The sequence below is a fragment of the Labeo rohita genome, unplaced genomic scaffold (genome assembly GCF_022985175.1).
Source record: "Labeo rohita strain BAU-BD-2019 unplaced genomic scaffold, IGBB_LRoh.1.0 scaffold_137, whole genome shotgun sequence".
Classification (NCBI taxonomy): Eukaryota; Metazoa; Chordata; class Actinopteri; order Cypriniformes; family Cyprinidae; genus Labeo; species Labeo rohita.
In genome coordinates, this window is record NW_026127527.1 from 114,281 (window position 1) to 142,068 (window position 27,788).

A 27,788-nucleotide genomic window follows, 5' to 3' on the forward strand; every position below is an offset into this window, starting at 1 on the left:
CGATCAAAAAAAAAGAAAAAAAAAGGAAAGCGGTAGTAGACGTGAATAGAGACGTGAGTGGGAACACAAATGGCAGGCTAACCGGCAAATGGAATACTAACACATAGCACGGCATTGCACTCATGGTTATAGAATAAAAGCGAATGATCGGATTAGTTTTTATGGATAATATCAGAAATCTGGTGGAAAAAAAGCTATATTTTATCACTTTAAACAACAGAAAGTAATAGTAAAATAGAGATTTCTACAGAAAAACAAAACTCCAGGGAGCTACAAATGCACACCACTCTGCAACACGCACACACATATCCAGAGCAGTGGGCAGCCATATTGATGCAAGGGACTCACCTCAGTCATGATATTGAGGATGAAAAGAGTGCTGCACATTCACCTGCCCCACCTACAATTCCTGTGGACCTGAGACTTGAACCTGCAACCTTCAAGTGACAAGTCCAACTCTCTAACCATTAGGCCACGACTGTCCCTAAAATCTCACAACTTTGAATTTTAAAATTTTTCACAAACACAAAAACTGACAAAATTAGTCCATTACTCATAGGGTGTATTTCACTGACGCCTATGCTTACATATGAAAGTTACGTCCTTAACTATACCAACAGTAATCTATGTGAGCATTCTTTCATAATTATAATTTAATCAGTAAAATATTTAGGAATAACTTTATTATGATTTTACATAGTGAGATGATGTTTCATAGAAAAAAAAAAAAACAACATTTTTTTTTTATTCTTCTGTTCTAAATTGTTCATACCAATAATATCATATTGTGTAAGACACAAATCTTCACTACTCATGTATATCATAGAATAAACACAATCTAACAGAATTAGATTTGATGAACTTGGTTCACACATATGCATAACACAAACCAGACAAATGCAGACCATCCTGAAAGTCAAAGTGTAATTGGTACAATGAGTGGAAATGAGCTTCTGTAAGTGCCTCTGTGGCTCGTCATAAGAGGTTGTTCATCTGACACAGACACACTGAAGATTTAGGATAAACCCCAAATCCAGCATAGAGGGGTTCAGTGAATGTGCTGTTGAATGTGTGTAAATGTGTGAGTGTGTGTGTGTCTGAGACACTGTAGAAGGACAGAATGCCGGACGGACAGTCCAGATACACTCCTACTCTATTAGAGCGGGACGAAGGGCCAAATACATCAGTGTTCTTATTATTGTACCAGACAGTATAAGTCGTATCAGAACAATACATACTCCAGGACTTGTCATTGAGTCCAAACCAACAGTCAATCCCACTTTTTCTGTCAATTCCTTTATATGACACTGCTACATGACCTGAGCCTTCCCATTTAACCTCCCAGTAACAGCGTCCAGTCAGACTCTCTCTACACAGAACCTGCTCCTGGTTCTTAAATCTGTCTGGATGATCAGGATACGGTTGATGATCTTCTACACATGTTGTTTTTTTGTTGTCTTCAGACAGGATGAGTTGAGTGTGTGCTGTGTTTGGATCCAGTGTGAGATCACAGGCATCTGAACACAAGAAGAGAGAAGATTATCTATAACATCATTAAATATGCACAGGAGAGAGTGTGTGTGTTATGGAGACAAAATGTCACCACAAGGATATTAATACCAGTAAATTTTCCATGAGGACCAAAGTTTTGAAAATCTAAAATAGCAGAAAGTTTTGTGTGAGGGGTAGAGTTAGGCTAAGGAGATAGAAAACACAGTCTGTACAGTATAAAAAAACAAAAAAAACAAAAAAAAAAACATTACGCCAATGGAATTAACCCATAAAACATGGAAACGCAACATGAGTGTGTGTGTGTGTGTGTGTGTGTGTGAGAGAGAGAGAGAGAGAGAGAGAACTTACATTTTCTAAGTCCTGGTGTGATTCTAAAATGTCCTCCATGGTCCAAACTATACAAACACAAAAAAACAGAAATTATTTGATATGAGGGAAGACTGTTAAAACTGCAAATAAAATTATATTTTTGTAGCTGTTCTTTCAACATTTATTCTTCCTCATGTCATTTCAAACCATTCAGATCCAACAGATTCATCTTCCAAACACAAATGAAGATATTTTTAATGAAACCTGAGATATTTATTTACCTCTACTGAAAGTATATGCAGGTTTTCAAGATTCAAAAAGGACATAAAGGGATTGTAAAAGTAATTCATATGATTCAAGCAGTTTAATCAAATTCTTATGAAAAGATTTAATTTAAGCTTTTGTTCAAATTTAATTTTATGAGCACTGAACAACACACACATAATGTACATAGAGTGCATAAAATATAGTAAACACATATTCTGCCTTTTTGATTTCTTTTGATTTAGGTCCTGCTTCCTTTGTCTAGTTTTGTAGTATTTTGTAGCTCTTTTGGTTTCCCAAATCATTATCATTAATCATTAGTTCCTCATTGTTTTCACATTTTTTCTTTTGATCTAGTTAGTTATCCTGGGTATTTACTGTGTTTACTGTGCTGGTCTGTCATTAGTTAAGATGTAGATATTTGTGTTCATGCCCTGCATATTCCTTGGTTCCCTTTTGTTTTGTTTATTAAATCATCCTACACCTGCTGTAGATCCTTGTCACTGCCTTCCTTCATGGCTCTTGTTACAAGGACTTCTAAAGGCAAGCTGCAAAAAATCCTTCTTAGGCAACCCTTATCACACATACTGACATGCACACAAGAGTCATAACTGCCCCACATACTTGAGTATCTGCAGTGAGCAGTTTGGATCCTCCAGTTTGTGTTTGAGCAGCTGGACTCCTGATTGTCCTGGGTGATTGTAGCTCAGATCCAGCTCTCTCAGGTGTGAGGGGTTTGAACTCAGAGCTGAAGACAAATAACCACAGCCTTCCTCTGTCACCATACAGCCAGACAACCTACAGACACACACAGTCAGATCAACTACAGACACACATCAACATTATGACCAACTGGCTGTACATGATCATTTATATGTTCTTAATACCTCAGTGTCTGCAGCTGACAGTTTGGACTCTTCAGTCCACACGAGAGCAGCTTCACCCCTGAATCCTGTAGGTCATTATTACTCAGATCCAGCTCTCTCAGGACAGAGTTTGAGGATTGTAGAGCTGATGCCAAAATTTCACAATCCTGAGCAGTGAGGTTACAGCCAGCAAGACTGAAAGAGAGTAAAACACATGATAATTAAATTCTTAACCTTATTTTTCAACTTATATTTTAATAATATCAGCTTATTTCTTGTAACAGACATTCAAATGAAATGATTAAGACATGATTAAACACTCACTGGGCTTTTCTGCAGTTAATCACAGTTAGTAGTAGTCGTCTTCGGCCATCATCTGATGTGTTGTATTTCTTGAGGTCCAGCTCATCCAGCACCTCCTCTGACATCTGAAGCATGTAGGCGATTGTTGAGCAGTGAGCAGGAGAGAGTTTCTTCTCTGAGTGTTTGTCTGATTTCACAAACTCCTGAATCTCTCTGGACAGAGTCTGATCTTTCACTTCCAGCAGACAGAGGAACAGATTGATGGATCTTTCAGTGGAGAGTCCATGTCCATCTTTGATCTTCTCTTTAATGTACTGTGTGGTTCTCCTGATGCTCTCTGAGCTGTTCTCTGTGTGTGTCAGTAGATCCTGTAAGAGTCTCTGATTGGACTCCAGTGAGACGCCCAGCAGGAACCGCAGGAACAGATCCAGATGTCCATTCTCACTCTTAAGTGCTTTATCTACTGCATCTCTATGCAGATTATGTATCACATCACAAAACTGCAATGTATCAATATGTATCATTACATAATGGTAAAATGCATAGAGAGCAGCAAGAAACTCCTGAACACTCAGATGAATGAAGCTGTAGACTTTCCTCTGATGAATCACTGATTCCTCCTTAAAGATCTCAGTGCAAATCCCAGAATACACTGAGGCGTCAGTGACGTCTATGCCGCTCTCAATCAGGTCCTCCTCATAGAACATCACATTGCCCTTCATCAGCTGTTTGAAAGCCACTTCAGCAAGTTTCACAATCACTTCTCTGTTGGACTGCAGGAGTTTCTCTGGATCTCTCTCTTCATACTTCTGATTCCTCATGTTGATCTGAATCAGCAGGAAGTGGATGTACATTTCAGTCAGAGTTTGAGGGATTTCTGCACTCAGATCTTCTTTCAGGAGCTTCTGAAGCACAGTGGATGAGATCCAGCAGAAGACGGGGATGTGGCACATGATGTGGAGGCTTCTTGCTCTTCTGATGTGTGAGATGATTCTGCTGGCTTGATGCTGGTCACTGATTCTCTTCCTGAAATATTCCTCCTTCTGAGACTCATTGAATCCCTGAATTTCTGTCAGACGGTTGATGTATTTGGAGGGGATCTGATTGGCTGCTGCTGGTCTGGAGGTGATCCAGATGAGAGCAGAGGGAAGCAGCTCTCCTTTCATGAGGTTTGACATCAACACACCCACTGATGAAGTCTCAGTCACATCACAAACTTTCTGATCATCTGAAAACATCAGTGTGATTCTGCTTTCATCCAGACCATCAAAGATGAACACAACTTTACACTCCTCATAAATCTTTGAGTCCAGATCTTTAAGTTCAGGATGAAAGTCCAGCAGAAGTCTGTGAAGACTGTACTGATGATCTCGGATCAAGTTCAGCTCTCGAAATGGAAGCACAAACATGAAATCTACATCCTGATTGGCTTTTCCCTCGGCCCAGTCCAGAATGAACTTCTGCACAGAGACGGTTTTTCCGATTCCAGCGATGCCTTTAGTAAGAACAGTCTTGATTTGGTCTTTCTCCTCACATCCTGGTTCAGGTGAGGCTTTAAAGATGTCACTGCAGTTGATTGGAGTGTCCTGTGAGTGTTTTGTTCTGGCTGTTTTCTCCATCTGTAAAACCTCATGTTCTTCATTCACTCCTTCTCTCTCTCCCTCTATGATGTAGAGCTGTGCATAGATCCTGTTCAGGGAGGTATGTTTTTTTTGGAGTGTGTTTCCTTCAAACAATCTCTCATATTTGTTCTTCATGCTGGTTTTGTGCTGATCTTTGACTCTCTGCAGGTTTCCAGTCTCCAGTGTTTGTGTCTTTAGGACTGCTTCAGTTTTGTCCTGCATGATGTTAATTTTACAGTGGGATGTAGGAGACAGCACAGATCTGATCGGCTCATGTATCTTCATCCTGCTCAAATTTAAAAAAAAAAAAAAGAGCACCAATTGTAGCTATTTGAAGAACCATTAAATACCATTAAACATATATTGTGTGCTAGATAGGATTTTTGCACTTGTCTTTGTGTTGTGCATTTGTCTCAGACTCCATTTGCGGATTTTATTTAGTGTTTTTGTTTGTTTTTTCCAATTTAATTTATTTATTTACATCTGAGACACTACAATATATTAGGAAATAATGTTTATACTAACAAAGGGTCAGAGGTCACTGGAACATCACTGAATTCAATGGGTGGCTCCATCGATCTGTTACTCTTCATAGACACACAGCTGGGACCTGGAGACTGAGATCTCGGTCTTTTGCTCCTGCTGATAGTGGCATTAAATAAATAAATAAATAAATACAATCAGAACTTAGTTCACTAGCTATACAATACAGCTCTAGTAAAACATAAATTTATACTTATATCTAATAATTAAGAAGAAGCTTTTCATCCAAACAATTAACAAATAAGGAGGGTCGAGCACTCACAGAATGGTTTTTAAAGTCTTCTTGAAAGGGACTTTGGGAAAAATCATTCAACTAATAAGGATCAATGAGAGCGAACGTTCAGGAAAGTTATTTTGTGCATCTCTGTGATGATACCATGAGACACTATTTGCTCAAGCTAAAATGGCCAGTGTCATACCTGAGGTTGGAGGTCACTGATTCATCCCTGAAAGTAGATGACATATTTCTTCATGGGTTGATTGCTGCTTGATTCAGGAGATGAAGATCTCATTATAGAGTCCTGATCTTCACTCTTTTCACAGAGACTCATTTTGAAGTCACTGTTCTCCAGCTGTCATGTGAAAATAGAATAAATTGTTTTCTTTATTTCTCTGTAGTACAATGATACAGTACATCTACAAAGCTATTAATCTGGATGGCACTGCAATCAATTACCTTCCACATTATACTAAACTAAAAATAATATTTATATGAATATAATTTATTAAAATATGTTTTATTACTCATAATAGTACTTATTTACAAAAAAAAATATTGTTAATGTCTTACTGTCTAATATCATTATTATAAACCATTATAACTATTTTTACTCAAACAAATATAAACATATAGCATAATTGTCTATTTCTGCCTCATACTGTTACATGTCAAAACTGCATCATCTGCTTAGAGGAACTGCTACTCAATCACCCCCAAATTAGCACATAAATGGTTAAGGTGAAGACATCATATAGTATTGAAACTTGTGCTTCATTACATATATTTTATGTATGTTTTTAATATTGAATGATTATTTATTAATGTATTCAGCTGGCTGTCAGCTTTTATGTAAATTCTATTCAGAAATTTTAATTAAATATATTTAAAATACTGATTTGTTGTCTTTTGAGTATTCTGTAATGTGTATATTGCTAGACATCTGGTATGATTCAGAACATTTTTTCTTAACATTTAGGATATTAGAGCTAAAGTTCAGTGCAATACAATTAAATTTAATATGTAGAACTACAGATGCATTATTAATTCACTTTAAACATCTTGAGTTGTTATACTGGGGTACATTTATTTATCATCGAGGTAGGCTAGGCGTACTGGAAAAATGGAATGTAAAATGATGTTTTAGTCCCAAAATGTGATCATGTACATGTGGTTTACATGTAGTGGACGTCTTTATTACATTTAACACTTTAATATATGCAGTAATTTGGATGCCTTATTCAGCATTTATTTTATACAAGCATGCAGCACTAAATACTGTAAATGTGCATCACGGAAGTTTTTGTAAAGCTTCCGTGCACACACACACACACACACACACACACATCACTCATTCACTCGCTCGGGGTTGTGCAACAATTCTACAAGATCGTTATTACTGTTTAAAATGTGATCATGTACTGTATGTGCAATAACGCCTCTGTTGACTATGTTACTGAAATATCTTTAAAAATCAAAATTTAGTGTCAAACGTGTATTTAGTTGAAGCTGATCAAGAAATATTCGTATATAGGCTACAACAATTAGCCTATACAATGATTTCATTATACAATTTTAATGACGTTGTAGGACATACAACAAAAGTCTGATTTACTTTAGCAAGGTAATCGTCAAATTGTCGCCATTTTGGTCAGTGAGTAAAAAACAAAATATAATAATTCCATGTAAAGTAGATGAAAAGTAAAATAGCAGCTCAGTTTATATGACAAGCATGAAGAATAAATTCTTAACTTACCATAAAATATGAAGTGTATTATTTACTCAGTGTTAACAGGTTCAGAGCCACGAAATGGCATCTCTATTTTCTTCTTTTACTTTCGTTTTTACCTGCACTCGCTTGAAACAAAACAAAAAAAAAAACTTACTCCCTCTAGTGGCGCAGAGTGTCATCACATACAGTATGTGTGTGTGTGTGTGTGTGTGTGTGTGTGGGTGTGTGTGTGTCATCAATCCATTATCTGTGCCTTAGAAATGTTTGCACTAATGCTATGTGCTGCACAAATCACAAATTATTTGTTAACAGTCTTACTGCAGGTTGTGCAACAAACAATGAACAATGTCTATGTCAGGGTGAGTTATAGCAAACTGCAAGTAATATCTGTTAGTAAAACAAATACAGTGGAAAAGTGCACCTTTAGAATTAAAAAAAAAAAAATAAATAAAAAGAATTCCCATATAGATATGAACAGTCAACCAATTGGATCCCATTAAAATCCTATAGGAATGGTCCTACAGGATATTTATGTCTTATCCTGTAAGACTCTTCCTATTGGAATCCTATAGGAACGGTTCCAAAATATGATAGAAATTCTTAATACAATCTGTAAAAGTTTCCCATTGAAATCCTATAGGATTTTTTGACAAGGGTCACTTTGGGATGTGTACCACTCGACTGTAAATGCCCTGCCAGGTGGACTTCACAGGGTATTCTGCCATCTAAAGTGAGATCCGAAATGAACGAACATGTTAACTCAAACATCGATACATCACTTCTTTGGAAGTGGAGAGGGAAATGTAACCACCTGCCACTGTACAGCAACACAGTAGCCTACTGCAAGTTAGTTTCAATAAAACACAAGCGAGGAAGGGAGTGCGCGACTTGAGACGTGACAGTTATGGAACTAGGCTATCATGATTATGTTTAAATTAGATAAGTCACATGTAATAAAAGCATACTACATTTACTCAGTTCGGCATCAAATATGTTCATTAATATTAATAAATTAATAATACATTAATATTTATCATAGCCTAATGCTATTAGAATGAGCTTTTATTCATTAAGTGTGTGCAAACTTTGCACAAAGAATTTGTTGTTGTTGTTTCCTCAGGAGCTCTTGGTACAAACATAACATAATGATAAGAATAGAAGAACATTTAGGTAAGACTAAGGAAAATTATTCTAACAAATAAATAAATAAGATATACATAACATATGGCTATTCATATTTATTTGCATAAGTAGGCCTACTTATGTCACCATACCTCCTCTGAGTTTTTATCTGTGTTGACATTGGAGAGTTTTCTAAAGTAATGCATTTGTCAGTGTTTAGTGTGAACATTTCCCTTATGCCGCAGTCACTAAATATTTTGGTTTAAGTTTAGCAAGTTCAGACTTTGGAGATACAGTTTAGTCACAAAAGTCACTTTGAGCAGTTGTGAATGAATTAAAACTGTGCTAGAAATGCACAAAATTGGCACAAAGGTCAAAATATCCAGGCATATCTAAATTTAAGACCCAGCTTATTTTACTTTAATATTTACTTGTTTTTAATATTTAAATAACAAAATCTTAACATATTTTTGTATATTTTAATATTGTATAAATATTAAAATATAATATTACACCAGGCCAGACTTAAAATAAAACAGATTTAGCAGAGTAACTGTTTCAACTTCAGTTCAGCTTTTCAGTTAAAATATATTGCATGCGTTTCTCATGGTTCAAAGGATGAGCTCCATTTACAAAGTCCCCTCAAGCATCGCATACACCCCTGGCTTATTAAAAATCAAATCAGTATTGGCTGTGAAAAAGCATCTCCTAACTGCTGGAAAAATCAAACCGCTCAGTCATAGGCTTACGGACTGAAAAAGCATCTTCCAGTGACTCACCGCTGCAGTCATACAAAGCGTTTCCCTCTGTGTTCTTGTTTGTCTTGTTATCTCGTTTTTGATCTACCTGTCTGACTTTTCTCCTGCCTAGCCCTGTTTGGATTATTAACCATGTTTGACCCTGTACAAAAGGACATGCAGCATTTGTGTCCATCACACCTGTTTGCATTTATTCAACCCTGCCTGCCTGACCATGTCTATGTCTCGTCCAATCAATAAAAGTTTGCGCTTGGATCCGCTCGTCTCCAGTCCCTCTGTAACAATGTTGTTGTTAGTACTTGTCTTTAATTGCTAATAATAACCATGGTGTGTACAAAAGGACACGCTGCATTGTGTTCATCAATTTCTGCATTTATTCACCTGTGTAACATTGACAGAACAACACTTGTCAAGTAGACTAGAGCTGGACAATTACATCTCTCAATCACTGATGAACTGACTGTAACTTTAAAAAACATTACTCTTTGTTATTGTCCTCCTGCATTATTGACAAACTATTTTCCTGTTTGACACTGTAAAGCTGCTTTGACACAATCTGTATTGTATAAAGCACTATATAAATAAATGTGACTTGACTGTGTATTTATGAACAGCTTTTTGCACGTTACCTGCTCATATCATATTGGCACCCATAAAAACACCCCAACAAACAATTTTGGAGGTTTTACTTTTAGTGGATTAAACTCATTTGACTACAGCAGCATGAGCACAGGAGCAGTGCTCAGTATCCAGCAGGATAGCCGTAATTCCTGTGGTCAGATTCAGCACAGACTTTGTCCTCCTCTCGTACAATTGCCTGGACCACTGATAAATATTGAAATGAAATATTGGGATATATAATATGATTCTTCAGCATCAGACCATCAGTTATGCTCTGCATTGAGAAATACAAACACACAGAGTAAATCTGTATAATTATCACTTTTCTGACTTGAATTTGATTTAAATGTCAAACATTGGATGTCAAGTGTAAGAATCCTACCTTATCAAAGTTCTTTTCTATACCTGTCTCATTCATTGTGATCTGAACTCTGGGCTCTTTAACAGCTTTCTGCAGGTCATAACCAAAAAACAGATAGTTCAGGATCACCTGGAATTAGAGACACAAGAGAGTGGAAAGGGATTTTAGATAAAAAAAAATTACAAAACCCTATGGTTTACTTATTAAAACATATAGGTTTAGCCACTGGCCAATCCAGAATAAACAAATGTTTTTCAAGTTAAGAATAATAATCCAGAATAATCGAATGTCAATGTACAGCTTCTGTGTTTTTGTTACCTGAGCAACTGATGTGGTGATATTTGTTCCACCTGCACCTCCGACCACCATTTTGACTTGTTTGCTGTGTTTGTCCAAAATGATTGTGGGACACATTGATGAAAGTGGCCTTTTACCTTTGTCAGAACAACAAACATTTATTATTTTTAAACATTTTATTATATTTTATTATATTTAAACATTTACTTATTTTTTTATTTTTATTGATTTTTTTTTTTTTTTTTTTTTTTTTTGTACCTGGTTTAATTAAGTTGTTTTTGCCATGACCACTTGTCAGCTCAGGATCAATGAAATCCCTCATTTGGTCATTAAATATAATGCCTGAGCGTGACATCACTCCAGAACCAAAACTGTGAGAATACAAGAAATATTCAGACAACAAGATTGAAAAGAACAGCAAAGCAACAGAGATTCTTAAAAGTAGACACCAAAATATTATCATTAAAATGGAACAGTATGTTAAAGAAAAAAAAAAAAAATTGGGCATAGCTGGGGGGCATCAGTGCAGGCTGTACCCATAAGCCCTGTTTACTTATGTATTTATTTATTTAATAAATAAAACAAAGATACAAATGAAACAATGCTAAAGTGTTTTTTCAGGTTTGTTGATGTTTAGGTACAGAAATTGAATAACCCAATTATTGAAAAGCTGGCAATTTAAGCATTATCATTTTAAACACAAAGCATTGATGCAATAAAGATAAACATCTAATTTCTTTCTTAACTTAAATTTACTTAAGACAGTTCAAGGATGCTCACTAGGACGGGTATTTTGACATCATTTTGTGTGTATTTGTTCAGGCACAAGAAAACACAAAAGAAAACTCAAATCAGGGTGTGAAACACAGTGCTCTGTTTGTGCACTGTGTTCTGTGTGTGACAGCATGAGTAATGAATTGAGCTCTTTAGTGTTTTCTTGTACTTGAATGCTTTAAAATTGCTTGAATGTTTGAACTGGCAAAGGTTAAAAACAGGACAATTCCAAACTTTCGTGATGACATGCAGCAGTGGCACAATCAGGCAGTGTCCCATCTGCCAACTGTCCTGAGTCCAATTTGGGGCACTTGACTTTACTAGTGATGGTCCTGGTGTGATATTTTTCTCTTTTTGAGTAAATATTGGGATGTCAAATTTGACTCTTTAACTTGATTTTGCTCTTTCTGAAATCTTGCTTTGCTTGGTTAGAGTACAGATTGTGGAGTGACAGACTAAACCACTGCCTCTGACTTTCAGATTTCCAGTCTGTAATGCTTGTCAAAAAAATAACAAGAGTAGCCCTGCTTAGACATAGACACAGATGCATATAATTAATCACAAACAAATTGTAAATTTAGTTGATGCAGCAGTCTGTTGTAAAGGTGCATGATGTATTTGTTCCCTTTGGGCTATGAAGGCTCTGATAATAACAAACATGTTGGAAATTGGCTGAGAGTCAATGACTCTGCTGATTCTCTGACAACTTGCAACATGTTTGATATTATAGATGGAAAAACACTGAAACTGGGTGTGTTATAACAAGACCAAGATTACAAAACACTGCTCTCTTTGTCTCTTTATATTTCTCTTACTAGTTATTGATACTGCTGGTGATGGCCACTGCACTCCCATCTTCAGCGAGGACAGACAGGTGAGATGTGCCATGGTCTTCAGGTACACCATCACGGTCCTCCTGCTCATAGTAACTGGTTTGTTTGAAGTCATCTTTAATCTTATTCCTGATCCCGTCCGCAAGGCTCTCTGAGGTCATTCTTTTTACAATCTGTGCAGAAAGGTTGACAAAATTCATAAGTGGGAACAGTGAATGGCTTTGAGAAAACAACACCTGCCATAACGTTGCTCCTGTCAGATCAGATGCAGCAAAACTTAAGACAATTCAGAAATTCTGTAGTTGAAATGTGAGTTGGCTCAAAGGTAAAGTTCAGCCAAACTGAAAATTTTGTCATTTATTCCCCTTCTGACCATGACATGTGAGATGCATCAGTTTGATGTCATTAACAGCAGGTGGTTTTGGGATCTTGTGTGTCATATCACCGCTTACATCATACTTGGTTTAAATATTTGGAAGGGAATATTATCAGTAAATAATAATCAGTGAAGAACAGTGTAGATAAGACAGGAAACAATGGATCAGAGTGAGTGAACTAATCCATAATAGCCTGCAGATATCTGATAGAGGCCCAGGGATTCCATAAATTGAGCTGAACTCACCTCAGTGACGTTTTTATTTATTACTGGGTCTCCCAGTTTAGTCTTCTGAACATTAGCGAAGCGGAAAGCCTCTATCATGCGATGATAGGTCAAAATCTTATTCTCTGTTGTGGACACACTGCTGCTTGAGAAGTTATAATCGAAATGAAACGTTTCATTATCTGAACTGAACCTTAGAAAACTGTAAAGGTAATTAAAGACTAATAGTAAAGACACAGACTGAAGGATATGATCACCGTGCAAGATTATTACTCCCCTAGTTTAGTCCAAACCCCAACCATGCTGGGAATTGATAATCTGGGAGTTATTTTACCTGTTTTTTTTGTTGTTGTTGTTGTTGTTGTTTTTACACAAGTGCTAGTACACAAGAATTATTCATGGCACTGTGAACTGTGATCACCATAACACACAACACTGTGGCACACTTAAAGGTGCATTAATACTTTCGACCACAGTGTAGGACCGAGTCCCAAAACACACTTGCTGCCAATCAGCAGTAAGAGGTGTGTTTAGTAATAATAGGGAGAAGAGAGTGCTCAGTGGCCAGATATTAGCAAAACGACTACAGATAGAATTGGCAAATAAAAAAAAAAGAGGAAAATATCAGCAGAACAAAATCTTACACAACCATACACAGATGCACGCTCACTGACCTTTGAGTATGTTGAGTATGAGAGCGAGCACTGGTCCACCGAATGGAGCATCAGGAGCATGAAATATGTATTTCCCCACAGTGAAGTTTAATGCATGCTCATTCAACAATGGCGTATAACCCCTTAGGTCCTCACGTGTTATGATCCCTCCTGTGTAACAAAAAACAAAGATTTAGACAGATTTGCATGCTTGAATAAAATTAAGCCTCTTGATATGAATAGAGTCAAATTTAAGCATTAAATAACCTGCAGCCTTGATATCATCCAGTATATCCTGAGTCAGTGACCCATTGTAAAATGCATCCGCTCCTTCTTTTGCTATCTTCTCATAGGTTTGAGCTAGTTTGAGAAATCTTATTGTGTCCTTCTCCTTTAAGATGGTCTTGTTGCGTGAGCCACAAAAAAACTTCACTGGAAAGAATAGAAAGACAAGAGCAGAGGCAAGATGATGTTATTAAAATTAAAAGAAGGCATGTGGTTTAGGGGTTCTAGTGTAAATACTCATATTCAGAGGTTGGCCTTTGTAATTTTTAGGGCCCCCAAAGAGAAAAAAGAAACTAACATTCAAGTGGCATGTAAACTGGTCATCTCTTCATATTTACTTAAAGCATTAAATAAACATGAACAAACATCAGAACATATTTTATTGCAACCATGGAAAGATGTCAATACACCTTTTTCAAGTTTAAGTCCTACTCTCCTGTCTGATTTATTTGTTGGGCAAGATGGCGGATTCATGTTATGATTGGTCAGATCGCCTGTCAATCAAGCTCTTTGCAAATGGTCAATTTCTTTATTATCCATGTAATACTTAACATTGTTATATTATTTTCACTCTTATTACTCATTTTTATGAGTGAATTGTTGAGTCATTCATTGACCAATTTGTTCAAAAACAGATTCATTCAGTGTTCATTCATGTAGTAACAAAACTGAAACTGTTGTTTGGTAGACATTGTTTGGCTTGTTGCAATAATAATATTAATGGTTAATTTTATTAAGTTTGAAAAAATTATTCTAAAAACAGAAATTTGAAATTAGACATTTCATTTCTTGTCGTTCAACCAATGTGATATCAATCGAAGATTCTGTATAAATGAACTCACAATCACTCACAAAAGTGCAATTAATAGAGCTGATAGTAAATCACCAGTTGCTCGACATTTCACAGAGTTAAATCATGAATTAATGAATAGTCTTTTTGAGGAATAGACATGGTACTTTTGATGCGTCATGCAAATTTGGAACAGAAATTATCACAAACTGAATGTAAATGGATTTTTCACCTCAATACTATAAAACCACATGGTTTGAATTAAGGTTTTTAAGTCTTTTAATCTGTCTACTTTTCAAGACATATTTTTCACTATGTTTGTTAATTATATAATTACTGATTGCATAGCCAATCTGATTGCTAGTATGTCAAGTATTGAGGATTTTTTTATGCATTTTGGTAGAATTCATCTGTCATCTGTCAAGACAGCTGTCACTAAGAAAGGAAGGTTTTTTTTTTTTTTTTTTTTTTTTTTTTTTGTAGTTCACAAATGACATATTCTTACCACAATGCTGCATTATTCAGAATTTTGTCACTAGTCTCATTGATGGCCAAGGCCAAGGCCCTGCCAACCTGAAATCCATCTAATGCCAGCTTTATACTGGGCTCAAACAGCTCCTTCCATTTCAGTCTCCCGTGTCTTTTGTGTGCCAGCTCATAACCACGCAGCAGTCCTGGTGTACCTATAAATAATCCTGCCATTCATGACAAAACACAGAGGAGTGGCCAAGTCATTCAAGGTTCAGAACGGCAAGAAATCATCAGATTTACTTTAACAATAACAACAGCTCTTGTGTGGACTAAAATCCAACTAGAGTCTATGCTGTAAAACCATCATGGAGACTGATTTGGGGTTATGCAGATTTATGGTGGTTTACCTGGTTTTGCATTCTGTGGGTCTTTGCCAAACATGTTCTCTGAAGCACCCATTGGAGCAGTTTCTCTTGCATTAATTGTCTCCACCTTTCCTGAGGGTGAAAACATGAAATGTTTACACAAAATGGGGGCCCAGTGGACAGCTTCAAGAAAGCAAATTTGTTTTGAAAAAACAACAGTCCAAAGCACACTTAAGATTCAAATTATTAAAAATATTCCAGCAACAAATGCCTTCTTCAGGTTGTAGCCTACAAATACATCAATACCTGAGAAAAGGGCTCTGTCTAGAACAGTCACATTAGACACACCTGTTCAAATGCAGTAGCACATACAGTGAGGGAAAAAATTATTTGATCCCTTGCTGATTTTGTACGTTTGCCCACTGACAAAGAAAAGATCAGTCTATACATTTTATGATTTTAGGTTTATTTTAACAGTGAGAGACAGAATAACAACAGCAACAAAAAAATCTAGAAAAACAGATTATAAAAAAATATAAATTATAAATTGATTTGCATTCTAATGAGTGAAATATGTGTTTTATCCCCTATCAATCAGCAAGATTTCTGGCTTCCAGGTGTCTTTTATACAGGTCAAGAGCTGAGATTAGGAGCACTCTCTTAAAAGAAGTGCTCTTAATATCAGTTTGTTGCCTGTATAAAAGACACCTGTTCACAGAAGCAATCAATCAATCAGATTCCAAACTCTCTACCATGGCCAAGACCAAAGAGCTGTCCAAGGGAAGATTGTAGACCTACACGAGGCTGGAATGGACTACAAGATCATCACCAAGCAGCTTGATGAGAAAGTGACAACAGTTGATGCGATTATTCGCAAATGGAAGAAACACAAACTGTCAGTTTTCCTCGGTCTGGGGCTTCATGCAAGGTCTCACCTCATGGAGTTTTAATGATCATGAGAATGCTGAGGAATCAGCCCAGAACTACACGGGAGGATCTTGTCATCTGGGACCACAGTAACCAAGAAAACAATTGGTAACATGCTACGCTGTGAAGGACTGAAATCCTGCAGTGTCTCCCTGCTCAGAAAAGCACATGTACAGGCCCGTCTGAAGTTTTCCAATGAACATCTGAATGATTCAGAGGAGAGAAGGGTGAAAGTGTTGTGGTCAGATGAGACCAAAATCGAGCTCTTTGGCATCAACTCAACTCGCCGTGTTTGGAGGAGGAATAATGCTGCCTTTGACCCCAAGAACACCTTCCCCACAGTCAAACATGGAGGTGGAAACATTATGCTTTGTGGGTGTTTTTCTGCTAAGGGAACAGGACAACTGCACCGGATCAAGGGGACGATGGACGGGGCCATGTACCGCCAGGTCCAGGGCATTAAAAATAGGTCGTGGATGGGTATTCCACCATGACAATGACCCAAAACACACTGCAATAAAGGAGTGGCTCAAGAAGAAGCACATTAAGGTCCTGGAGTGGCCTAGGCAGTCTCCAGAACGTAATCCCATAGAAAATCTGTGGAGGGAGCTGAAGGTTTGAGTTGCCGAACGTCAGCCTCGAAACCTTAATGACTTGGAGAGGATCGGCAAAGAGTGTGTAAACCTGGTGGCCAACTACAAGAAACGTCTGACCTCTGTGATTGCCAGAATGGATTTTGCCAGTACTAAGTCATGTTTTGCGAAGGGGTCAAATACTTATTTCACTCATTAAAATGCACAAGGTTACAAGTCTGACTCTCTAGCCATTATTGGCGCCACAGTGAAGGGTTAACACTGCTGAAGTGGTGCTAACCCTGATCTTGAGCAGGATTTCATAGCCCTGCATAAAAAGTGGTGCTAACTTGCAAATGTGAACCTGTGTGCTGCCATTAAAGAAAAAAAAAAGCTTTTAAAATAGGCTGACTGGAATTTCCTTGCCTAGCCTAATTTCCCACACAGGCAAGCATCAAATGTACACGAGTAGGAGACAAAGTTCAATGCAATGTGGACGAATCTTGTTGTACATCTAGAAGAGTTGTTCTCTGTCTTGAAAAAAGCACACTTTGACCACACATAGCTTCTTCATTCTCAAAGTTCTCACAGTGAACCAAGCTAACATGCTTGTGTCACTTTACACATTTCTTCCTCCTGTTGAACACTTCTGTTATTTTGAAACCTGCTGGTAATCCAACAGTTCTTAATTTGTGCTCAACAGAATAAATGAATTCATATAGAACTGGATGAGTAAATGATGACAGACTTTTCATTTTTGGGTGAACTTTCACTTTAAGTTGATAGCACTGATGCACAAGCCACATCCTAAGCCTAACCCAAACATAAACCTTACATCTGAAGAGGTTTGATTTTGTTGTGTTTTTGTTTCTGATACTGTTGCCACTGTGGCAGATTGTTGTGGGAGTCTGATTAAGTCTTACGTACCTGTTGATGCATTGTAAATGGTGAAAACAACCCCTCCTCCAATGCCCACACTTTGAGCATTAACCAGACTCACACACAGCAGAGCAGCAATAGCAGCGTCAACTGCTGAACCTTTGCGCTTCAATATGTCCCTGCAAACTCAAAAAGAGCAATGACTTAATCTTACTACTGCAAAATTATCATCGCTCATCCAAGTAATCTCTCCCAAAAACATAAATGTGGCTCTTTAGAATCATACCTCCCGATCTCAGAGCAAGTCCCGGCATCGGCTGCCACTGCTGCTTTAGTATAGCACTTATCAGAGGGTCTCCGAGAGTATTTCAGACTGATTGTCACTATTAGAATCACTACAATCACAATCACAATGGCAACGCAACATCTGAAAGCAGAGCACCAGAGTTTGAGCTATCTGATATTTATCAGAAAAACAAAATTCAGATCTGTGGTTTAATTTCATTTTTTTGTGTTTTAGTTCAATATACTATCAATACACTTATATAGTACTATATATTATTTGTGTGTGCGTGTGTGTACATGTACATGTTTCATCACCTTTTACAGGTGAGACAACCCATCATAGAACAGCCCCTGTCCACTGGTTTGAAGAAATGCTTTAAAGAAAAAAACAAAAAACTCTGTTACGGTGTTAGAAATCTGGTATGCACCTTAAAAGTATAATTTACATTCACTGTGATTTAAAAAAAAAAAAAAAAAAAAAAAAAAATTTATCTTTTAAGTTCCACAGAAGAACAAGAACATAATACAGGTTTGTCGAGAAGTTTCACTATTGTCTCATCTGTTCCTTTAATGTGTGTAGGTGTGCAATATGCAAGCCCTGATTTCTATTAAGGAATTTAAGAAAAATGTTTTAATTTTAATCTGGTTTCAGAGTCTCCTTTCCAAAATATTATGTGAACAATTAAAAAAGTAATGCAATTAATAAATAAAATACGAATTGTATTACCGTAGTCAGAGAAGAAGTTGAAAAAAGACCCGCCAAGTCAAGTTACTTTTTACAGTGGTTGCCACTGACAGCTTCCTGCTTGTCTGCTTCCTGTTCGTGTGGGTTTTTTGAGTGGGTTTTTTGAAATAATATGCCTACTCTGTTGTGCATACAATTTTCACTCTCTGTTATATAAACTGCTAGATTTATTTCCAATATTATCAAATATTAGCCTATTTGTGGTGAGTGGTGGTGTTCTAAAACAAGGAGGAAAATTTCTAATTTTTTAATCAGTATAGTTTCACTAAATGTTGACATATTTTCCTGTTAAAATAAGAAATAATACTTATAAACATTTATCACACATTTAAAAACAACCAACACAATACGGTTTTGTATTTTAACAATTATTTAAGAATTGTATTTCATGTAACTGTTTTTTTTTTTTTTTTTTTTTATTCCAAAATAAGAATGCAGTTATTTTCATTCCAAATATAAGATTTTATTTATTTTCTGGAGATCATGTGATTTTAAAGGTGTACATCCCCTTCAACCCCAGTATGCACTTTGGTGGACACTAGGTTTCACATACAGTAACATTATACATCAGCACAGTATACAAATACTGTTGACATACCTACCAAATTATTTATTTATTTATTTTTTACAAACCACAAATGCTTTTTGCCCTGATTGGTTTGTCCACAAGTGGCAATGTATTTGTTTCACAGTCAAAAATGAAATAGAGACAGGACATTAATAATAAACTACTCAAGACCTCAACACCAGACAAACCCATTGACAAGTGCTTCTATGACGAGGTTTAAGGGTTACTTTGTAATTCAGCTTTGTGATTCTAATATTACAAAACCGGTTAAAAATTGTTAAACCTACCCTTTAAATTTCACTGTCTTCACTCTAGATGGCCATGTCATTATGAAAGCATTACTGTATTGGTGGGCAATATCTATTCCGAATCTATTTACCTTATTACAGATCTGTAACACTTTGCCAAATTATTTCAGTTGTTTTAAAGGCAACAAGACTGTTAATCTCACCAGTTTACTGAACAAAATGGATGATAAGCCAGTTTAGCAGATTTTAGAGCCTGTCTATATCTAGACATATACTGTCCTTCTACACACACACACACACACACACACACACAAATATATATTATTTTTTGTTTGTTTGTTGTTGTTGTTGTTGTTTTGTTTTGTTTTGTTTTTTAACTCAGTGTTGTGAGTTGCTCTGTTGGGGTGCTCTAATGGGGGAGGGAGGTTAGAATGATTCTAAGGGTCTAAAAACTTGAAGGACTGAAATCCTGAAGCGCTCGCAAGGTCCCCCCACTCACGAAAGCACATGTACAGGCCCGTCTGAAGTTTTCCAATTAACGTCTGAATGATTCAGAGGAGAAAAGGGTGAAAGTGTGGTCAGATGAGACCAAATTCGATCTCTTTGGCATCAACTCAACTTGACGTGTTTGGAGGAGGAGGAATGCTGCCTATGACCCCAAGAACACCATCCCCACCGTCAAACATGGAGGTGGAAACCCTATGCTTTGGTGTTGTTTTTCTGCTAAGGGGACAGGACAATTGCACTGCATTAAAGGGACGATGGACGGGGCCATGTACAGTCAGGGCTAGGGCATTGAAAATAGATCGTGGATGGGTATTCCAGCATGACAATGACATAAAACACAAGACAAAGGCAATAAAGGAGGGCTCAAGAAGAAGCACATTAAGGTCCTGGAATGGCCTAGCCAGTCTCCACACCTTAATCCCATAGAAAATCATTGGAGGGAACTGAAGGTTTGAGTTGCCGAACGTCAGCCTCGAAACCTTAATGACTTGGAGAGGATCTGCAAAGAGGAGAGGGACAAAATGCCTCCTGCACTGTAAAACCCAATGGTTTACCTTACTTAGATATAATTAGTTATCTTTACTTAGTTACTATACTTACTAGGTTTTATTAAGTTACATCTACTTTCGAGGCAAATAAAACAATTTACTTACTGCTTTGAGTGATGTTTACTTAAAATATTCAAGTATCCACAAATAAACCAATGACATTAACAAACCAGTCAGAGGCAGCAGCACACTAATATGTTGCTAATGTGCAACAGAAGAAGTAGAAAATAAAGTTTTGGAGATGGGGCAATTTTTGTAGACTTTTCACTCATGTCTTTCACTACTTGCATTCACTCATTTCCCAAAGTCATCTTGAATGTTGAATTTTCAATACAACTGAAATATTTAAGAGAACATCACATAAGCTGACTTCATAAATTAATGTATATTTTCCTGAAAAGTTTTTTTTTTTTTTTTTTTTTTAAATACTAACCATTATAGTGAATAGTGTTACTTTTGGTTGGGCACTTGGAACTTAATTTACATTACTATAGTTTTTTTTTTTTTTTCTTTCTTTTTCTTATTCTTGTATTGATACAGCAATGCAACATAAAAATCAAAGTTATTTGATTTCAAGGAAAGAAAGCTTTTAGAAAATGACTTATATTTTAATTAAATTATTAGGTATTTTTCATTTTGGTTATTTATTGTTTACATTTTTTATAAACACCTTAAGAAGCTTTTAATTGGGTTGATGCATTTTTTTTTAATTTGTAAGATTGACAAATACAAACAACAACAGTAAAGCAAAGCAATTGCATAATTTATTCATGTCGCAATGCACTCTGGGAGTCAGTGAGTAGCTATATTAAGTCAAGAGTAAACCTAAAGTAAAGAATCAAGTACCCCCAACAGTTCTTTGTTAGTTACTACAGCTCTTGTATAAGTAAACTATACTAATTAAGCATTTGTCAGTACAGCATACTATTCGTATTTCATTTTACTTCGTTATTTTAGTGCAATCGGTTTCCACACTTTTTCAGCTAATTACATTTTACAGTGTGGTGGCCAACTACAAAACGTCTAACCTCTGTGTAGTGTTGTTTTCGTCAACTAAAATTATGACTAAATATCGTCGTCAACGAACCTTTATCACTTGACGAAAACGAGATGAGACGCAACGTAAATGCTGGTCATGTGACAATGACTATAATTGAATGTATAATGCAATATTGTTGCATGATCTGTATGATGAAAAATTAATGAGTACTTTTTTGTTGTTTGTTTCCGCTGTTCAATCGCGCTGGTGCCTCATGCACACACATACAGCAAACGTTTTAGCCTGTTCATTATCAGAATAAAATACAGTCAACAAACATGTACACTGATTAATCCAAATATTGCATAGTGCGTAGTACAATCCATGTCGTTTAACCTAAGGTCGGGCCAAACACATATTTGCTCATGTGAGGATGTTTTTATGCGCATTAAGTATTAAAGCTTGATTTACTAATAAATAATATTTATTTATTCATTAATTAAATAATTAATTCTGCTATATAAACCTACCTCATCACCCTCCACTGGATGCATAATGAGCTGCAATAAACTACATTTTGGTATTTTATAATGCCTAGTCATACTTCTGTGGATATTTTTGGTGAAAGTAAATCAAAAATATGTAACGCATTACAGTTCAGAGACAGTAATATTGTAATGTAACTAATTCTTTTTAAAAGACTGTAACTAGTAATATATAATGTATTACATTTTTTAAGTAACTTGCCCAAAACTGCTAAGCATCCCTTGTTGGCCAAATACTGTAGCTAGTTTTGTTAGACTAAAATAGAATTTTCATTGACTAAAACTAGACTAAATGTCATCAGTTTTTGTTGACCTCTGTGTTTGCCAACAAGGGTTTTGCAACCAAGTACTAAGTCATGTTTTGTGAAGGGGTCAAATACTTATTTCACTCATTAAAATGCAAATCAATTTTTTTTTTATCGTTTTTCTAGATTTTTTGTTGTTATTCTGTCTCTCACTGTTCAAATAATCTTACCATTCAAATTATAGACTGATCATGGATGAGAGAGCGCCTGAGACTCGAACCTACAACCCTGGCACCACAGTGCAGGGTTAACACTGCAGAAGTGGTGCTAATCCTGATCTTGAGCAGGGGTTTCATAACCCTGCATAAAAAAAAGTAGTGCTAACTCTACTTTTTAATTGCAAATGTGAACCTGTGTGCTGCCATGAAAAAAAAAAAGCCTTTAAAATAGGCTGAATCTTGCCAAGCCTATTTTCCCACACAGGCAAGGATCAACTGCACACAGGCAAGAGACAACATTAACTGCAATGTGGATGTATGTTGTTGTACCCCTAGAAGAGTTGTTCTCTGTCTTGGAAAAAGCACACTTTGACCACAAACAACTTCTTTTTTCTCGACGTTTTTACAGTAAACAAAGCCAACTTGCTTGTTTCACTTCACGCATTTTTTCCTTCTGCTTAACACTTCTCTTACTTCAAAATCTGAAACCTGGCAATCAAATGGTTGCTCTTTTATGAGTAAATGAATAAACAATGACAGAATTTTCCTAAGCCTAACCCAAACATAAACCTTACATTTGAAGAGGTTTTATTTTGTTGTGTTTTTGTTTCTGATACTGCTGCCACTGTGGCAGATCGTTGTGGGAGTCTGGTGAGTTTTAATGATCATGAGAATGCTGAGGAATCAGCCCAGAACTACACGGGAGGATCTTGTCATCTGGGACCACAGTCACCAAGAAAACAATTGGTAACACGCTATGCTGTGAAGGACTGAAATCCTGCAGTCTGCAAAGTCTCCCTGCTCAAAAAAGCACACGTACAGGCCCGTCTGAAGTTTTCCAATGAACATCTGAATGATTCAGAGGAGAGGAGGGTGAAAGTGTTGTGGTCAGATGAGACCAAAATCGAGCTCTTTGGATCAACTCAACTCGCCGTGTTTGGAGGAGGAATAATGCCTTTGACCCCAAGAACACCTTCCCCACCATCAAACATGGAGGTGGAAACATTATGCTTTGTGGGTGTTTTTCTGCTAAGGGAACAGGACAACTGCACCGCATCAAGGGGACGATGGACGGGGCCATGTACCGCCAGGTCCAGGGCATTAGGTCGTAGATGGGTATTCCACCATGACAATGACCCAAAACACACAGCCAGGTTTGAGTTGCCAAATGTCAGCCTCGAAACCTTAATGACTTGGAGAGGATCTGCAAAGAGTGTGTAAACCTGGTGGCCTACTACAAGAAACATCTGACCTCTGTGATTGCCAACAAGGATTTTGCCACCAAGTACTAAGTCATGTTTTGTGAAGGGGTCAAATACATATTTCAGTATTTTTTGTTGTTATTCTGTCTCTCACTGTTCAGATAAACCTAAAATTATAGACTGATCATGGATGAGAGAGCGCCTGAGATCCACAACCTTTTGGGTTACAAGTCTGACTCCTGATCTTGAGCAGGGGTTTCAGTGCAGGGTTGCATAAAAAGTGGTGCTAACTCTGAAATTGTGAACCTGTGTGCTGCCATTAAAAAAAAAAGCTAACTTTAAAATAAACTGAAAAAAATTTTTGCCTAGCCTAGTTTCCCACACAGGCAAGCATCAACTGCACACGAGTAGGAGACAAAGTTCACTGCAATGTGGACGAATCTTGTTGTACATCTAGAAGAGTTGTTCTCGGTCTTGGAAAAAGCACACTTTGACCACACATAGCTTCTTTATTCTCGAAGCACAGTGAACAAAGCCAACATGCTTGTGTCACTTCACACATTTCTTTCTTCTGTTGAAAACTTCTGTTATTTTGAAACGTGCTGGTAAAGCAGTTCTTAATTTCTTAAAATAAGTTCATATAGGTCTGGATGAGTAAATGATGACAGAATTTTCAATTTTGGGTGAACTTTCACTTTAAGTTGATAGCCAAGTCCTAAGCCTAACCCAAACATAAACCTTACATCTGAAGAGGTTTGATTTTGTTGTGTTTTTGTTTCTGATACTGCTGCCACTGTGGCAGATTGTTGTGGGAGTCTGATTAAGTCTCACGTACCTGTTGATGCATTGTATATGGTGAAAACAACCCCTCCTCCAATGCCCACACTTTGAGCATTAACCAGACTCACACACAGCAGAGCAGCGATAGCAGCGTCAACTGCTGAACCGTTCCGCTTCAATATGTCCCTGCAAACTCAAGAAGAGCAATGACTTAATCTTACTACTGCAAAATTATCATCGCTCATCCAAGTAATCTCTCCCAAAAACATAAATGTGGCTTTTTAGAATCATACCTCCCGATCTCGGAGCAAGTCCCGGCATCGGCTGCCACTGCTGCTTTAGTATAGCACTTATCAGAGGGTCTCTGAGAGTATTTCAGACTGATTGTCACTATTAGAATCACTACAATCACAATCACAATGGCAACGCAACATCTGAAAGCAGACCACCAGAGTTTGAGCTATTTGATATTTATCAGAAAAACAAAATTTAGATCTGTGGTTTAATTTCATTTTTTGTGTTTTAGTTCAATATACTATCAATACACCTTATATAGTACTATATATTATTTGTGTGTGCGTGTGTGTACATGTACATGTTTCATCACCTTTTACAGGTGAGACAACCCATCATAGAACAGCCCCTGTCCACCGGTTTGAAGAAATGCTTTAAAGAAAAAAACAAAAAAACTCTGTTACGGTGGTAGAAATCTGGTATGCACCTTAAAAGTATAATTTACATTCACTGTGATTTTTATATATATATATATATATATATATAAAATAAAAAATAAAAAAAATAAATAAAACAGTTTCTGAAAATCTTTATCTTTTAAGTTCCACAGAAGAACAAGAACATTATACATGTTTGTAGAGAGGTTTCACTGTTGGGTCATCTGTTCCTTTAATGTGTGTAGGTGTGCAATATGCAAACCCTGATTTCTATTAAATAATAAAAAAAGAGTTTCAGAGTCTCCTTTCCAAAATATTATGTGAACAATTAAAAAGTAATGCAATTAATAAATAAAATATGAAATGTATTACCGTAGTCAGAGAAGAAGTTGAAAAAAGACCCACCAAGTCAAGCTACTTTTTACAGTGGTTGCCACTGACAGCTTCCTGCTTGTCTGCTTCCTGTTCGTGTGGGTTTTTTGAGTGGGTTTTTGAAATAATATGCCTACTCTGTTGTGCATACAGTTTTCACTCTCTGTTATATAAACTGCTAGATTTAATTCCAATATTATCAAATATTAGCCTATTTGTGGTGTGTGGTGGTGTTCTAAAACAAGAAGGAAAATTTCTATTTTTTTAATCAGTATAGTTTCACTAAATGTTGTGAATGATTTTCCTGTTAAAATAAGAAATAATAATTATAAACATTTATCACACATTTAAAAACAACCAACACAATACGGTTTTGTATTTTAACAATTATTTAAGAACTTAATTTTGTTTAACTGTTTTTTTTTTAAGAATTTTTGCATTTATTCCAAAATAAGAATGCAGTTATTTTCAGATTTCATATATATTTTATTTATGAACTGGAGATCAGTGTGAGGGAGGCAAAGGTGTATATCCCCTTCAACCCCAGTGTGCACTTCGGTGGACACTAGGTTTCACATACAGTCACATTATACATCAGCACAGTATACAAACACTGTTGGCATACCTACCAAATTATTTATTTATTTATTTTATTTTTTATTTTTTTATTTTTTTGTCAAGAACAAACCACAAAGGCTTTTTGCCCTGATTGGTTTGTCCACAAGGTGGCAATGTATTTGTTTCACAGTCAAAAACGAAAAAAAGAGACAGGACATTAATAATAAACTACTCAAGACCTCAACACCAAACAAACCCATTGACAAGTGCTTCTATGACAAGGTTTAAGGGTTACTTTGTAATTCAGCTTTGTGATTCTAATATTACAAAACTGGTTAAAAATTGTTAAACCTACCCTTTAAATTTCACTGTCTTCACTCCAGACTGCCATGTCATTATGAAAGCATTACTGTATTGGTGGGCAATATCTATTCCGAATCTATTTACCTCATTATTTCAGTTGTTTTAAAGGTCCTAACACTCTGCAACAACACTGTTAATCTCACCAGTTTACTGAACAAAATGGATGATCAGCCAGCTTAGCAGATTTTAGAGCCTGTCTACAGTATATCTAGACAAATACTGTCCTTCTACACACACACACACACACACACACACACAAATATATATTATTTTTTGTTTGTTTGTTGTTGTTGTTGTTGTTTTGTTTTGTTTTGTTTTTTAACTCAGTGTTGTGAGTTGCTCTGTTGGGGTGCTCTAATGGGGGAGGGAGGTTAGAATGATTCTAAGGGTCTAAAAACTCTAAAGAGTCAAGAGGCATTTATTTGTAATTTGCAGAGTTGCACTGGGGATCTGAGTATTGATGCTTGTGACGAGGCACAGACTTGCAGTAACAGGACTAAACACAAATTTAGCAAACATTACCATACACAATTTTATACAAGTGCAGGACACTGACCAATTAAATTGGAGCGCTATTTTGTAGGCAAAACAATAAATACAAGTGTGTGAGCATGTGTTAAACTTCAGCAGTGAAGACAGGAAACCCACATACCCCAAGGGGTGGTGCACTTATGTATACTGCTGTCCTTTACATATAAGGCAAGCAGTGACTGAATGATTTACAGGAACACAGAAAAAGGCTGAACACAAAACAATTAAAAAAAAAAAAAAAAAAAAAATTGGCATAGAACAAAATTAATAAAGTACATTAGGCCCACTAGAGAAATCAGACACAGGCTTTTGCCACAGAATTTACAGTAGAGAAAATTACTTTTGACTGCAGAGAGGAGATGCTAGGTACCATGCCCTCCTCCTTATCTTTGGATAGGGAGCATAGAAAACAATACAAAACACAGCATGATTTAAGGTAGTTCAATAGGGCTGTAAATCAGTGAAGCCTGGTCTTTGTTTCTTCTCATAATGCTGTTTTCTTTAAGGTGTGAACTATGCTGTGGTTTGGTAACATCCTGTTTCCGTTTGACTCGGAAACAGGATGTGTGAGGTCAAAGTGCAAATGCATCAACTGGGGGCAAAAAAAACAGTGCAAATTTAAACTCATACATTTGGCAGGACAAGGAAAGATAGACACAGTAAGCATGACATCAGGCCTCGAAGAAGCTTTTATTAAACAATAAAATAAATAAAAGTGTCCAAAAAGGGGGAAAATAAAGTGTCCA

At 36.5% G+C, this 27,788-nt stretch overlaps 1 protein-coding gene and 1 pseudogene across 1 annotated transcript; both read right to left on the reverse strand.

Moving 5' to 3' along the window:
• Positions 1–767: 767 nt before the first annotated feature.
• The window catches only part of LOC127158166 (NLR family CARD domain-containing protein 3-like), a 55,794-nt pseudogene continuing 28,773 nt past the window's right edge, over positions 768–27,788 (reverse strand).
• LOC127158171 (glutathione hydrolase 1 proenzyme-like) lies at positions 9,991–18,767 on the reverse strand. Its single transcript, XM_051101334.1, has 12 exons — positions 18,690–18,767; positions 18,278–18,336; positions 17,964–18,104; positions 17,726–17,856; positions 15,342–15,431; positions 14,969–15,158; positions 12,757–12,937; positions 12,117–12,307; positions 10,786–10,898; positions 10,549–10,664; positions 10,252–10,359; positions 9,991–10,143 (listed from the first exon to the last, which is right to left on the reverse strand). The coding sequence occupies exons 2-12, from the start codon at positions 18,301–18,303 to the stop codon at positions 9,991–9,993; spliced, it is 1,440 nt and encodes a 479-aa protein (XP_050957291.1). The 5' UTR covers positions 18,304–18,336; positions 18,690–18,767.